The 15,954-nt window shown below is 35.9% G+C and overlaps 1 protein-coding gene across 5 annotated transcripts in view; it reads left to right on the top strand.

The window, feature by feature from the left end:
• NCOA1 (nuclear receptor coactivator 1) overlaps positions 1–15,954 on the top strand; it is a 262,035-nt gene that overhangs the window by 186,446 nt on the left and 59,635 nt on the right. For all 5 annotated transcript variants that reach the window (XM_060168750.1, XM_060168748.1, XM_060168749.1 and 2 more), the window contains exons 10-13: positions 309–449; positions 7,501–7,648; positions 8,964–10,284; positions 13,134–13,314. In XM_060168750.1, the coding sequence (XP_060024733.1) occupies positions 309–449; positions 7,501–7,648; positions 8,964–10,284; positions 13,134–13,314 (1,791 nt within the window). The remainder of the gene's footprint in view (positions 1–308; positions 450–7,500; positions 7,649–8,963; positions 10,285–13,133; positions 13,315–15,954) is intronic.

The raw sequence follows: 15,954 nt of genomic DNA, 5'->3' as shown, positions 1-15,954 counted from the left end.
AAAGAGCAAGCCAGAGGAGTTTGACCTACATTAGTCTCTGCAGCTTCAGGTCTTTATGATATGACTTTACTACTTGATTGGTATTGAATTTTAGGATATAATATAACGCACTCCAAGGCAAAGACAATTTTGTAATATCATGTCACTGATATATTCCGTTACCATATGTTATAAAAATTAATAGTGCTTTTGTCCATTAAACATTTGAGAGGTGGCAGAATATTTTTTAGATGCAGTTGTTAGTTTTGAAACACGAATGACTTGTATCAGGAGGCTATCATAAATGTAAACTTTCATTCTTTGTATAGGTAAAATCATCTCTATTGATACTAGTTCCCTGAGAGCTGCTGGCAGAACTGGCTGGGAAGATTTAGTGAGGAAGTGCATTTATGCTTTTTTCCAACCTCAAGGCAGAGAGCCATCTTATGCCAGACAACTATTTCAAGAAGGTAAGGTTTTTCTCTCTCAGCTATTTTCATTAACCTTGCTCTTTATTAATATTGAATAATTTATATAGAATTTATGGCTTGATAAGTATTTTTTCCAAATTACAGTTTTTGCAATAATCAGTTTTAGGAAGGAAGAAGTGGGTAAGCAAAGTAATTCATGAGTGGATCCTGAATTTCGGGATGCACATTTTAAAAAACAAGATATCATGTGGTGGTCACTCACTCATTCATTCATTCATGCATTCAGCAGACACGTATCAAGTTCCTCACATACATAGAACACTATGTAAGGTGCCAGGGATTCAGTGATGACAAAGCAGGGTTTTGCCCTCCAGGAGCTCAAAATCTGTTAGGAGGATATATGACAGTTTTAAAGATCAGTGTGGCCTGGGCTATAAAAGAGGTATAACAAAAGAAGAAAAAAATTAATTCTGACTTGGAGAATCAGGGATGGCTTTAGAGAGGAAGTGATATTTTTGTCTGGCTTTTGACGATCACTCCCAGCAGAACGGGCATGTCAGAGGGCTTCTAGATAATACAGATCTATATCATGTATCATGCATGTTTACTTCATGACTGTTACAGTACCTGACTCAGGTTGAAGTTTCAAGTTAAAAATATGTCATATGAAATTATTAATTAATAATTGAATAACTGCTGTGTCATAGTAAGTACTATGGGAATATGAAACAAGTATATTCCCTGCCCTTAAGGAACTTAACAGTATTATAGGAAAGATAGGGAAAATTAACTGAGAGTGAAGGCCAGAAAGTTTGTAAAGATTCAGAGATAAGGGGTTTTGATATATTTTAAAATACTGTCATGTAATTATGGTAGCCTAATACATCTTTCCCAGTGTAATTTGTTCTGTAATCTCTAAGTAAATAGTTTGTCTGGAAAGAGACTCTTTGTATGGCTATTCCTGAAAAACAATTTTTAAAATATTTTTCATTATTCCATCACCTTTCTTAATTTTAACATTTTCCCGTTAGGTTTCTTAAGTTTACAGATGATTTTCCATTCATTCCATTTTAGGTCAGCTGCTTCCTAATGGTATGTGAAGGAAGCAGCTTGACTTTTTTTTTTTCAGGAAGCCATCTGTATGAATCTCACTGGTCTGTTTACTTCTGGGACAGCTTCCTACAGACTAATGGTTCTTCAGTTGGCCTCTTACTAGACTGTTACCATCCCCAAAGATGGTATTTCAGTGGATATGACCAAGAAGTTCCCCAGGCAATCCTGAAGTGCAGTCAGGTTTGGAAACCATTACAGAAAGCAGTTAATGCCATCCGCTGGTTGCAAACTTTGTGACTCCCTCTACCAGCAATAGCACTTGACTTTTGCATAAGTGGGAAACTCAGAGCACTGTCTTCACTCATTGCCTAAAATGCTGCAGTATATGATACTCTTCTCTTTGATTTTTGCCTTAACTTTATAAGTTGAACCTTCCAAGGCTTTCCTTAAAAGACTTTCAGTTTTATTTGCCTATAATTTATATACATTTTGGCCAAGGCAAAGCAGGTCTAGATTATTGTCTCATTGTCCAAATGCCTAGGCTGCCCATAGATGTGATTGAGCCGTGGTTTAAAGTATGTGTTTCTAAACCATTGGAACTCTCTATAAAATAGATGGATTAAAGTATAATAAGTAACTAACGTATCATTAACATATGAAGTAAAACAATTTAGAGAGAAATGTAAAGAAATATAATTCAACACCTCTTCTCCATTACTCGTCTTAATGTCCTTTTCTTGTACTTTTCTTAGAAAAAAAAAATTCCTCAATAGAAATAACTTTTTTCTCAGAATTAAATTGCCCAGAATTCACATGACTGATTCTAGTGTTTTGGAGATTCTGGACAACCTGGTAAACAGCGTTCATGAATCGAGCACATCTTTTTCTTATATGTTATATTCAGCAGTCAAGTTATATTCAGCATCAAGTTTGAGAACCACTGGTCTATCAAGAATGGAGAGAGATGTAAATAGCATTTGCAGTTTCCTTGCTGCCTCTGCACTTAGGGACAGTGTAAAAGAATGAAACAAATTATGCCACTATATCCTCGATTTTGTGTAAAACTTTTAAAATGTAAAACCTCTACAGTAATTGATATTTAGGCAAGAAAATTTGTCCTCCGTCTTTTTTCCTGCCTTTAACTTACCTTTTGAAGGCAGCAGCTGGTATAAAATCCTCATATGCATTAAAAATTTAAGTTCTTACTTTTTAAGAAATATTACCTAAATATGTGGCTTGCTCAGTGTTTAATTGCAAGTTTTCATTCTTCGACTTTGAAAACGAGATTAAACGTTAGTATTTGTGTGAAAAAAAAAAGATTTCAGTTCTTAGCTTAGTTTTTCAGCTGCTTTTGACAGACAGCTCACGGACTGCTTTTAAAGGGTGTTGACCATTTTATTTTCCAGAATCAAATTTGAAAACATTTCAGCCAAAGAATATTGTGGGAGCATTCAGGATGAACTAGATTAAAGCAGTTGTTCTCCATTGAAACTGGGGGGAAAATGGGTATCAGGACCACCTGAGGAATTTTTTAAACTGGGAGGAAGTTCATAAAGGTATATAGTTTAGAAAAGCTTCCTAAGTTCTGTTCAATTCAGAATCATTCTTTTAGAGAATAGTCTAGGTTAAATGCTTCCCTAAGGTCCCTGATAAGATTCATTTGGGGCAGTTGTTAAACCAGATTTCTGGACTCCACCCACACTACTGAACCAGAGTCTATAGTCTAAGATGTTTTATTACAGAAAAGTTTGGAAAACATAAACATAGGTTCCACAAGATATTAATAGCTATAACTAGGAAATGATGTTTCATGCTGAATTAAATATGGGAAATATTTCAGTCTCCACTTTCGGGGATTCATAAGACATATTTAAGGTATTTAAGTTTCTGGGAAGTTCTACAATAAAGGTTCATGTTTGACTTTGTTACCTAGACTTATTTTTCCTCAGAATACTTTTTCCTGTAGCACATCTATTAGCACTTAAGGAGAGTCCTAGTCGTGGGAAATGTTGGGCTAGATAGCCTAGAAAAGTTTTATGAAAGTTTTATTTACCTATTATCAATAATGTAATGTCATTTGGATCGTTTCTTCTCTTTGAAAGATGTCCATGATACATTGTTACATTAAAAAGTAGGCTAAAAAAAAAAAAAAAAAGTAGGCTAAGAGGGGCTTCCCTGGTGGCGCAGTGGTTGGGGGTCTGCCTGCCAATGCAGGGGACGCGGGTTCCTGCCCCGGTCCGGGAGGATCCCGCATGCCGCGGAGCGGCTGGGCCTGCGGGCCATGGCCGCTGGGCCTGCGCGTCCAGAGCCTGTGCTCCGCGGCGGGGTGGGGGGGTGGGGCCACGGCAGTGAGAGGCCCGCGTACCGCAAAAAAAAAAAAAAGTAGGCTAAGAAAGCATGGTATATATAGTAAGATCTCATTCTTGTATATCTATTTATCCAATATTAGAAGGCTAACAAAATGTTAACAGTGGTTATCTCTGAGTGATGGGATTATACAACTTTATCTTTACTTACTCTTTGTTCATTTCTCTATTAACTTTATAATCACAAAATAAAGTTATTTTCATTAAAAAAATCATGAGACAGTTGGAAGGAGTTTGTAGTATCAATAAGTTTGGAAGTATTGCTATAAAACGTAAGTTCCCATATGAATGATTAACCAGAATGTCCATGTTCTGTATAACAGAGTTAACTGAAAATCTTTTTTTTGTCTAACTTTATTAAAAATATTTAAAATATGAGTTTATTTTCCTTTTTGAGAAATTTCGGTATACTGAATAGAGTTTACACATTGGTGACTGAAAATCTTAGAGCATCTAGGGGTAATTTTTTTTTCTTAGTAACAATTTTTAAATTGCATTTTTTCTGCATATATCTAGGGAAATATCAAAAAGAAAGAGAAATCTCTTACAGCATTGATCTGTAGTACCCTGCCATACATTTTAAACCTGCCCAGTTGGTTAACATCAGTAAGGCATGCTTGTTGAGGTTATCTCAGCACCAAATTAGGTGGAGTCAAAAACCCAAATAGCTCTACTTCTATAGCTGCTGTGACCAGAGAAAACAGTTTTCTTTGCTCTGTTTCCTGGCTTTGTTGAGGCCTACTCTGGGGGGACAAAAGCAAAAACGATTGCCATTTTAAAGGTTCTTTGAAGAGTTTCTGGGGTGGCAGTAATACCACATCAATAACATCCCTCCTCACTAAGTGTTCTAAAAATTTTAGAAATGGACACAGGAGTCAGAGATCAAAACCTGGGCAAACTAAATCAGGAAACAAAACCTGGTAAAACTAAATCAGAAAACAAGGTCAGGACCTGTGATCAAATGAAATTCCAAATAGTTTTGTTCAGGCACAGATCTTTCTTATGGGGAAAATTTGGTGTGTAGAACAGACGTTTAACCAACCAGTTCTGTAAAGAATTATGGCTTCCATACTCATGTCTTAATTCAGAATATTAGATTGTTATGTAGGGTTGAAGCTATTAGTATAAATGGTATCTTGGGATTGGCTGACTGTGAGTATGACTCAGGACGTAGGTACTTTGGAAGCTGCTTATTTGTAGTTTGTTTTTTCTTTGGTATTTATTCAGGAAATATTCATTCAGTACCTGCTATGTACCAGGTTCCATGGTAGATGTTATCTCACAATAAGCTGGCTCCATTTTAGTGACAATGGGCAAAGGTTAATTTGCATTATTAAGTCCTAAACTTGTAAATGACAAAGTCAGAGTTCAAACCTAAATCTGATTCCTAGGCTTTTATGCTTTTCATTGACCTGTGCTGCCTTCCTTGTGCTGAGTCTTATTCCACACCTTATTATCGAAAATAAATAATCTAACTTCAAAACTTAAAGTGTAATAGTTTCCTGTATTAAGTTAGAAGGGATTCCCCAATTTTGGAATTTTCACTAGTTTAGATGTAGTCCTCCAAGTTAAGGAAGCATAATTACTAAAGGACTATTGATGGTTCTATAATCCACAGTATCTTAATATTCCCATGTTAGCCTGAGTTTCTAGTTCTTTCTCACTTTAAAAGCATTGTGCAATTTCAATGGAGAGTGGAAAATAAGAATGGGACACAGTACTAGCCCTTACGTTTATTCTACCTGAAGAAGAAAAATAAGTGTATAAAAGGTTTTCTACCTCCTGTTCAAAGAGATATAGAAGAAATGTTTATGAAACAATGAAAAATAAGATTGGAAAGCAAAATGAAATCAGATTGTATGGAGCTGTACTGTCCAATATGGTAGCCACTAGCCACATGCAGCTATTGAGTACTTGAAATGTGGCTAGTGAGACTAAGGCACTGAATTTTAAATTTCTTTTAATTTTAAATTTAATTTACCCCGTCAATTTGCCACATTATGGAAGTGGCTGATGACTCCCATATTGGACCGTCAGCTCAGTGGTGAAGAGCCAGAGAACGCTTTCCAGCAGAATGATCCTAAAGCGCAATAAAGTGTGATGAAAAAATAGACAAAATGGCATCAGCAAAATAACGTGAAATATCTTCTGTGTCTTATCTGGCCATTTGTATATCTGTAGCTTTCTCAATATCCCAGGTTAATAATTATCTTAAAGTGCCACTTTTTTGTTGTAGTTGTGTTTTCTAAAATATATTATCAGAAGATATTAACAGTTGGGAATTGTTAATATATTTTTAAGGTTTTGTCAGAGCAAACATTTAACTTATATCCTTACACAGAAATTATCGGTTTTCAGTAAAGACTTTTTCATCATTTATTATTTCACTAGATACTAAATTTCTCCCATGTGTTGTATTTGGTAAATGTGCCAGTGATTTGGCTGAAATTGCCAGGTGGGTAAGGAATCCTTGAAATTAACTTTATATCCTGGTTTTGGTACTTCGGGAGATTTATGTATGGCATAGATTTACAGCAGATTATGCCCTCTTCAGTTTATATGGTATACCCATGGCAATAAAGTAGAGCCTGCCTTCTCTTCACTTAAAGTAATATGTAGCTTCAAAAATTATTTATCAGTTGGTCATTTTGTCTTTCTCATATGTCTTTAAAGTGTGACTGAAGCCCTTTCTGAAATGTCTTTGAAAAATAGGACTAACATTTATTACAGGCTACATTATAATAGTCATTTGTGGTAGTAACCCTTGTATTTCAGTAGATATGATTCTTAACCTTGGTATAGCTGAGTCTACCTATTAAATCTTTCTCAAAAAAAGAATTCTATTGTATTACTGAAACATCAGTGACATTTTCTTACTTAGTAGTCTGGTAGAGCCTTTACATATTTCATAAATATTTACCAGTAGAGTTAGAATTTTATCTGTTGTTAATAAAGCTTTAGGACAAAAGTAAACCGTGTTGTTTATACAGTGATTTGACTGCTTTAACCTAGTTTTTATTTTATATTAGTAATCAGTGGCTTTATCTTAATTTGCTTACTAAACTAAATTCAAACATCAAAAATAATATATATGACTATAGTAATTTGACAAGTGGGGACCTTATCAATTCACATTCCTGAGTGAAAAATTAAATTTGAATTTCAGTTAAAGAGCTCTGCAAACTAATCAAAACTCAGAGGATGAATTTTATAGTATATTAATGACATCTCAATAAAGCTGTTTCTAAAAATCAGCCAGCCAAAGGTTGGGGGAGAGCTTGTTAGAGATAATACTGAGAATGAGAGGGGAGAAAATTACTTCTTGGTATTTTAAATGAACACTTAATAAATTTAAGGCGCTGCCCCATTATAGGGAAAGATTAAGGTTGATTTTTGTGTGGTTTGTGGTTTCTTCATAATTGTAATTTCTGTGAGGAGGCACCCGTTCAAGTAGGACTAAATTAAAACTTGTCATCAGATTGTATATTTCACCCAGAATCATTTTTCCCCCTCAGATATCTGCTTTATCTGACTGTATTTAGAGTCTGAGCAGGCAGCAGTTAGAAGGGCATTTAAATGAAGTTCTAGGTAGAAATAAGGCTTGGTAACTCTCCTTTGCCCAAAGTATAAGTGTCAGAATTTTAACTAGGTTTCTCTTTTGTTTGAAACAGTGATGACTCGTGGCACTGCCTCCAGCCCATCCTATAGATTCATATTGAATGATGGGACAATGCTTAGCGCCCACACCAAGTGTAAACTTTGCTACCCTCAAAGTCCAGACATGCAACCTTTCATCATGGGAATTCATATCATCGACAGGTACTACTTATTTGGAGAGCTTCATATGAAATAAGTCAGTTCACATATCTCTTCTTAGAGAAAAAAGTTTTATATTCTTGATGGCGAGAAAACAAATTTTAAATTAGGCATTAAACTAGCATGATGAGTATATAGTTAATATATCCATACTGAGTTTTATAGTTCTGTCGCCTAACAATAGCTTTGTTGTTTAAAAAGGGAGACAGGAAAGGTGTGGCTGAATATATGCTTAAGGGGTAAAAACCAAAAACGTGGCTAAGAATTTCCAACTTTCCATATGTGAACTTATGGTCATAAAAAATTTGAGTTTATTAGTATTGTTATTTTTTAATTTTAAAAGTGCTTTATTTTCATTAGGGCAAAACTCAGTGGCGCCTGAGTTCAAGTTGATAGCTTATCAAACTACAAATTATTAAACTATCCACTTGAGATTTTTTGAATGTCATTGCCTCTAATTTGTTCTCCTCTCAAAATATGTTTTGCACTATTATATATGGTAAATTCATGAAACCATTCTCTTATCCTATGAATTATTCAAAATCCTACATTTACAACTATTTAAAATTTAGCATTAAACAAAAGCAAAGACATTTTCCCTCACTTCATCTTTCTCTCATCTGATATATTTGCTTATGGGAACATGGTAATACCAGTCACAAATCTGTTGTCGTAATTATGGATTTGAGTAAAGAACTTGATGAAAATCTGAATTCAGTATTCTGCATTTTCTAATTTTAGTTTAATTTATGCTTGTGAGTGGAATTAGCACAGTTCTTTTTTTCATATTGTGATTTCTCTTTCAGAACATCTGCTATGTCTGCATGTCACCCTTTTTAATTTTTACATCAGTGACACAGTATTTTCCTTACCCAGTCTTCCTCTTTGGAGTTGAAATACTTAAAAGCTGTAACAAGGGAGTCATAAATAAATACCATAAATAAATACCAGAGAGGTGTGGAAAGTTTCTCTTTTAACTAAAAGTCTTATGTAGTGTTAATTATTTATATGAAATTTTGAAAAGTTTAAAAGTGCATATATTGGATTTTTTTCCAAGGCCAAGAAAGGTTTCTCTCCCATTTAACTGAAACCATTATCATATTTACAGGGTCTTAAGCACTATTGCCTATTAAGTGATGCTAATATTTCACAGTAGTACTAACAGTCGACTGCTTTTCTTAGTTTAAAGTGATACAGAAGCTTTTTACTTGATAGTTTGCTACATTAGTGAGATTAATGGTCTTGTTTTATAATATGCATCATAAAAATATTATAATGGAAAACAGTGAAGATCTTTGAATGTCTTTTCCTCCTCTAGGGAACACAGTGGTCTTTCTCCTCAAGATGACACTAATCCTGGAATGTCAATTCCCCGGGTAAACCCTTCCGTCAATCCTAGTATCTCTCCAGCTCACGGCGCGGCCCGTTCAGCTACATTGCCACCATCCAACAACAGCGTGGTATCCACCAGAGTAAACCGCCAACAGAGCTCAGACCTTCATAGCAGCAGTCATAGTAATTCTAGCAACAGCCAAGGGAGTTTTGGATGCTCACCTGGAAATCAGATTGTAGCCAGTGTTGCCTTAAACCAGGGACAGGCCAGTTCCCAGAGCACTAATCCGTCTTTAAACCTCAATAATTCTCCTATGGAAGGTACAGGAATATCCCTTGCACAGTTCATGTCTCCAAGGAGACAAGTTAGTTCTGGATTGGCAACAAGGCCCAGGATGCCAAACAATTCATTTCCTCCTAATATTCCGACATTAAGCTCCCCCGTTAGCATGACAAGTACTGCCTGTAATAATAGTAACCGATCTTATTCAAACATCCCAGTAACACCTTTACAGAGTATGAATGAAGGACCCAATAACTCTGTTGGCTTCTCTGCCAGTTCTCCAGTCCTCAGGCAGATGAGCTCACAGAATTCACCTAACAGATTAAATATACAGCCAGCAAAAGCTGAATCCAAAGATAATAAAGAGATCGCATCCATTTTAAATGAAATGATTCAGTCTGACAACAGCTCTAATGATGGCAAACCTCTGGATTCTGGGCTTCTGCATAACAGTGACAGACTCTCAGATGGAGACAATAAATACTCTCAAACCAGTCACAAACTAGTGCAGCTTTTGACAACAACTGCAGAGCAGCAGTTACGGCATGCTGATATAGACACAAGTTGCAAAGAGGTACTGTCCTGCACAGGCACTCCCAGCTCTGCCTCTGCTAGCTCTTCAAGTGGTTCTTGCCCTTCCTCTCATAGCTCACTGACAGAGCGGCACAAAATCCTACACCGGCTCTTACAGGAGGGTAGCCCCTCGGATATCACAACTTTGTCTGTGGAGCCTGATAAAAAGGACAGTGCATCTACTTCTGTGGCAGTGACTGGACAGGTACAAGGGAACTCCAGTATAAAGCTGGAACTGGATGCTTCAAAGAAAAAAGAATCAAAAGACCATCAGCTCCTACGCTACCTTTTAGATAAAGATGAGAAAGATTTAAGATCCACTCCAAACCTGAGCCTGGATGATGTAAAGGTGAAGGTGGAAAAGAAAGAACAGATGGATCCTTGTAACACAAATCCAGCCCCAATGACCAAACCTGCTCCTGAGGAAATTAAACTGGAGTCACAGAGCCAGGTAGGTAATTCCTTGCTTCACAGAATGAACATTCCTAGTTATTTTTTTCTTTTCATTTATTTTATTCCATCCATAGACCATATTTGGATTCAGGCTATGTTTTGCCTATCCCTTGGGCATGTGTTAAAAGGTTAGTTTCAATGGTTGAGAAATTACGGGATGCCCTGAAAAGTTCTCTTTGGAACCTTGGAGGGCGACAATATTAATGTGGCATTCTAAGAAAGTAGATGTTTCTTTCTTTCTATAAAATTAGAGTTCACATCTTTGGAGGTTTAAAAAAATACCTTCCCTGCCCCCTTCTCCCATCTTCCCACCTATTAAATCCAACTCTTTCAGAATAGAACCTAGAAACCTGTATTTTAAAGACACTCCCCAGAGAACTCTGATATGTAACTACATTTGGGAACCTCTGATGTAAATGAAATGAGAGAGAAATGTGAGGAGGTGGACAAAGCTGCCTAGTCTGGCTTGCTTTGCTATTTAATTTCCTTTGAAGCATTTTTAAAAGTCTGTTTCCTTCTCATCTGATTCTAACTGCCCTCAGTCCACAACCCCCATCAGAATAGGGACTTTGAGTATTCTGGGTAGTAGGGTATATAACATGCCCTGAAACAGAAGTAAATACAAATAAACCTTTGCATAAATTGTTATGGATCAGGAACCTCTGTGTTTAGGCTGGGGTAGGGCGTGGAGTGAAAAGTAATAGGCAGCTTCATTTATTGAGTAATTGCTGTGGACTCTGAAGGAATTTAAGAAAAACAGAAAATATGGTTCCTCCCTGCTAGGAGCTTACACATTATTTAGACAGAATATAGACATACATGAAATAGCTGAAAATGTATTCACAAAGCAGTTTATTAATAAGACTCTTCATTGTGAAACAAGATTCACACTTAGTACGTATAGGTCCTACAGTTTCTTGAGTCAGCTTTATTTTGTGCCCTCATCTCACAGAAGTCTCTCTCTTCCCTCAGGCATACTGCATTCTAGGCACATGGAAGCCCTTGCCATTCCTGAGATAAGCCATGTCTCTTCTAAGCATCTTCTGCCTTGCTCTCCTTTCTATGTCTGCTGAACTTCTACTCATCCTTCACAAACAATTCAGACATCATTTCTGTAAAGCCTTCCCCAGTAGCCTTAGTTAAACATTCCCTTCCTCTCCACTCTCATAGTGCTCTGTATTGTCTCTCTTTACTATAACACTATTTGGGTTATTTCTTTACGTGTGTGCTCTTTGAGAAGGCTGTCTCTTGGTACAACTAAACTAGTGCTGTGTTTCTCAGCTGAAAAACAGCTTTAAATAATAACTATGTTAAAAACTCTCATGCTTTAAAATTAACTTTAAAAGTAACAGCTTTATAAGAAAATACCACTGTGTACAATCTTGGCACATCTGTTTTAGTGCACATGTACATGTATTTCTGCTGAGTTTATACCTGGGAGTGGAATTGCAAGATCGTAAAATATGTATGTGCTCATCTTTAGTAGATAATGCCAGTTTTCCTAGTGTGTGAGAATTCCTTTTAGTTGTTCCATATCCTTGTTAATACTTGCTGTTGTCAGTCTTTTAAATTTTAGCTGTTCTGGGGTCTGTGTAGTGATATTTTGTAGTTTTAATTTGCCTTTCCCTGGTAAACATTTATTGGTCATTTGGATTTCTTCTTTTGTAAATAGCCTGTTCAGGTGTTTTGCCCATTTTCCCAATATGTTATATTTTTCCTATTGACCTGTAAGAGTTCTTTATGCATTTTGGGTGAGTCCTTTATTGTTTATATATTTGCGGATATCTTCTCTATGTTGTGCCTTGCCTTTTCTTTCTCTTAATGGTGCTTTTTGTTGGAGTGAAGTTCTTCATTTTAACATAGTCCAATTTGTCAGTTTTTTCCTTTATTGTTAGTACTTTTTGCATGTGTCACAAAAGACATGTTCAAAAATAGTCATAGTAGTTTAACTTGTATTAGCCAAAACCCAGAAAAACTCCCAAATCCATTACAGTAGAATTGATAAATATATTGTAGCATATTCATACAATGAGATACTATTCAGCAACGAAAACAAAGTGATCTATTGCTACTTGCGACAAGGTGTCTAAACTTCAGAAATGTAACGTTAAGTGAAAGAAGCCACACTTTAAAAAAAAAATACATGTAATTCTGTTACACAATCTAGAAAGAAATTTTTGTTGAAGTAAATAATGAAACCCAAACAGGTAGACATTTTATGTTGATGAATTATCTTAAGGTAACCATAGTGGAATAATACTGTGAAATAAAGGTCAGTTTTCTCCTGTGCATAGCCACAGACAGATGTAGGAACTCCCTACCTATGCTAGAAGATATGTTTCTTATTCTAGTAAGTACTTAAGTGGGAAGTGACCTTTCTGGGATCTTTCAAGCTAATATTTATTAAAAACTTTCCCAAACTTTTAAAAATTATTTTAAAAAACAGCGTATGTTTTGCACCATCATAAAGTAAGCCATTTTATAAAATTTTGAAAAATATGACAGAAGATAATCACCCATGGTGCTATCGTCGTAACACAGTACTCTCGATATTTCTTTCCAGTTCAGTCTTTTTCCAGTGCATACATTTTATACAGAGATATAGTAGATAAGCACTATGTGTATGTTATCTTATATCCTGTAGTATATTAATATCATAAGCGTCCACATTTTGTTCCAGTGTTAGGTCCTGTTATTTCAGTGAGACCCCAATCTTTCTAATTCTTCTTTCTTCATTCTCTCATAGTCACACTCAATTCATATAGTTTAAAGGAACAACTTGTTTTCTACATTGTTTCAGGTGAAAGTGTAGAATATATTTCCTCTAACTTTGGTTTCCATTCTTAGTTTACAGCTGACCTTGACCAGTTTGATCAGTTACTACCCACGCTGGAGAAGGCAGCACAGTTGCCAGGCTTATGTGAGACAGAGAGGATGGATGGTGCAGTCACCACTGTAGCCATCAAATCGGAGATCCTGCCAGCTGCACTTCAGACCACCACTGCCAGACCCACTTCCAGGCTGAATAGTATGTGTTGGGGACAGAACTTCATTTTAAATGTTTAATGATAATATGGATTAGTGCTTTGTCTCTCATCATTATTGCACAGACCTTTTGTTGGTTGAGAGTGAAATATCTTTTCATTAATGCCACTATTAGTAATACACAGTTACTTTCAGACATATGAACTTCACTCATCATGTCTATTTTAAGTTACAGTATAACCTCTACTTTTTTGTAATTGATGTTAAGGTGAGCAGTTGATGTTAAGGAGAGCAATTTTGTGTTCTTACCCAAAGCATTCCACAGTAGGACTTTCAGAAATATAATATTGGATCAGATTATGTTTCCCAAAGTGTATTCCTTGAACACTAGTCCTATGAAAAAAAGGATTTTGTGCTAACATACACTGGGCAAATGCTACGTGACATATACACCATTCCTCTATTAAAATTCCATAGTGCATATTAAAGGTTTTAGGAAGTCCTGTGTTAGATGAACTAGTTTATGTATTTTAAAAATTGTTTTGCTTTATGTTTGTGCCAGTTTATTGTTTTTTAATTTAAAACAAAATTTTATACAATTTTTAAAGTTTACACTCCATTTACAATTATTACAGAATATTGACTATATTCCCCATGTTGTACAATACATCCTTTTAGCCTTACAAGTTAAATTTAAAGATTTCTTTAATCCAGCATTTTCCAAACTTTTCTTAATTATGGAATTCTTTTTCTCAAGTAATACATGTTACCCCACAGAATGAGTTTTTCATGGGCCACTGTTTAGGAGACATTTATGTTGAAATAGGTCATGACTCCTCTAGCCCATGGTAGCATTCTCCTACTTAAGAGACACTTTGAATAGTATACTTCCAATTCATGAAGATAGTTTTCACCCATCAAATTTTGAAGTTGAAAAAAATAGTGGTGATAATTCCATTGTGTGACCTTGAAAGTAAAGGAGACTAACCAGCTCACTTTCAAAATTTGCCTGTCCCTCTTCTAATGGGACCAGATGTGGGCCTTGTTTATTTCAGTCTGACTACAGCTTTTAGCTGGCATGACACAATTCCCAAAAGCTTACCAAGATTCCAGACATCTGGAAAGAAAAATCTCAAGTCATCTCTGACATTTTTGGAAGCAGTTTTTCAGCTGACCAGAACACTAGATGAGAGCAGGAGCCTAGGTTCAAGTCTCATATTTCCCATTTATTAATGGTAATACCTTAAGCACATGAATTTTCTGAGTATCATTCTCTTTATCTGCAAAATAAGAATTAGATGAAACAACTTCAGAAGTCTTCTAATTGAAATAGAGATTCCAGACTCTGGGATATCCGGCACAGTTGGGAAGCAATGAGGTGTAAGGCTAAGAGTAGATAAAGTGAAAGTCTGCATATTGATTGGTTTCATCCTTGTCCTTCCCCTTCCAATGTGGGAGACTGGAGGGGTTATCTCAGGAGATACCAAATGGCCAGAAAGAAGATGTCTGGATATTGGTATGTATGGGGAAATCCCTAAAATGCAAAGGTCATGCTACCATCTAAGCATCCAACAGTGAAGGCTACCAGCAGACACAAGCCTCACACTGAGCCTAAGCAGTCAGTGTTTTAGAACACTGTGTCTGTTTAGAATAGACACAGCCAAAGATAATCAGGACTTTGAAGGAAGTCTGTAACTTGAAAGAGAGCAAACAAAACAAGGTCGATCTTAACTTTTTCTTCCCTGCTTTCTATACGTCTTTTGGTCTTTTTGTTCTTTCTGACAGCTTTTCTCAGCTTTATTTTCTGATATTTCTCTTGCAATTAAAAAATTTTGGATATCTAATTTCCAAAAATTCTTTCTTGCTTTTTGTCCCTTTTTTTCTTCCCATGTTATTCATGGATGAAATATCTTTTCAAAAATGTTTTAGTCCATACACTCATTGTATACTTCCTTGGCATACTCTTTTTTTATTTGTTTGACAGGTCCTAGAAGATATACTTCAGCGAACAGGGAGAAAACCAAAAAAGAAAAACAGGGTCCAGGGGAAACAGAGGAACTGAAGGGAAGTCCAGGAATGATCAGCAAGATTAGAGAACAAGCAGTGTTGATTGGAGCAGGGGGCCTGAGTCCTCTGGAAAGGTGGCCTCCAAGGGAGAAATTAAATTTATCTCTTTGAGTTTATAGGAAATATTAATGATAGATTTATGTCAAGAATGTTGAAGCATCCAAAAAATTCTCCTAGAAAAGCAGGAAAATGAAAAAAAATAATTGTTAACTCCAGCGAAAAGAAATCATGATATAAGAAAGGATGTTTGAACATAGTACATGACATGACTTAGCAGTGAGTAATATTTGTGTAGTCGTAAGAATCTAAATATTAACTTTTTATTTTATAAAGAACTGTGATCTCTGTTAGGGAATTGAGGGCACAGGAGGTAATAAGAGAGGTGATGTGAGAGAACTAAAACCCCATCTATCATGATGGGGGGTCAGAAATCTAAAATGGAGATATTTTAGAAATAATTAGGCAAATGCTAAAGAAAACAGCTACACAAGTTGTGGATGGTTGCCTCTGTTGAAAGGGAAATAGTTAAAGGATCAGAAGGGGCAAGACAGGAAACTGCTTTTATTCATTAATAGGCCTTTTGGTCCTGACTTTTAAATTTATGTATATGTGTTAA

Source organism: Lagenorhynchus albirostris, chromosome 13, assembly GCF_949774975.1.
Source record: "Lagenorhynchus albirostris chromosome 13, mLagAlb1.1, whole genome shotgun sequence".
NCBI classification, from domain to species: domain Eukaryota; kingdom Metazoa; phylum Chordata; class Mammalia; order Artiodactyla; family Delphinidae; genus Lagenorhynchus; species Lagenorhynchus albirostris.
The sequence above is the reverse complement of the archived record's forward strand: the minus strand, read 5'-3'. Positions and strand labels throughout refer to the sequence as shown.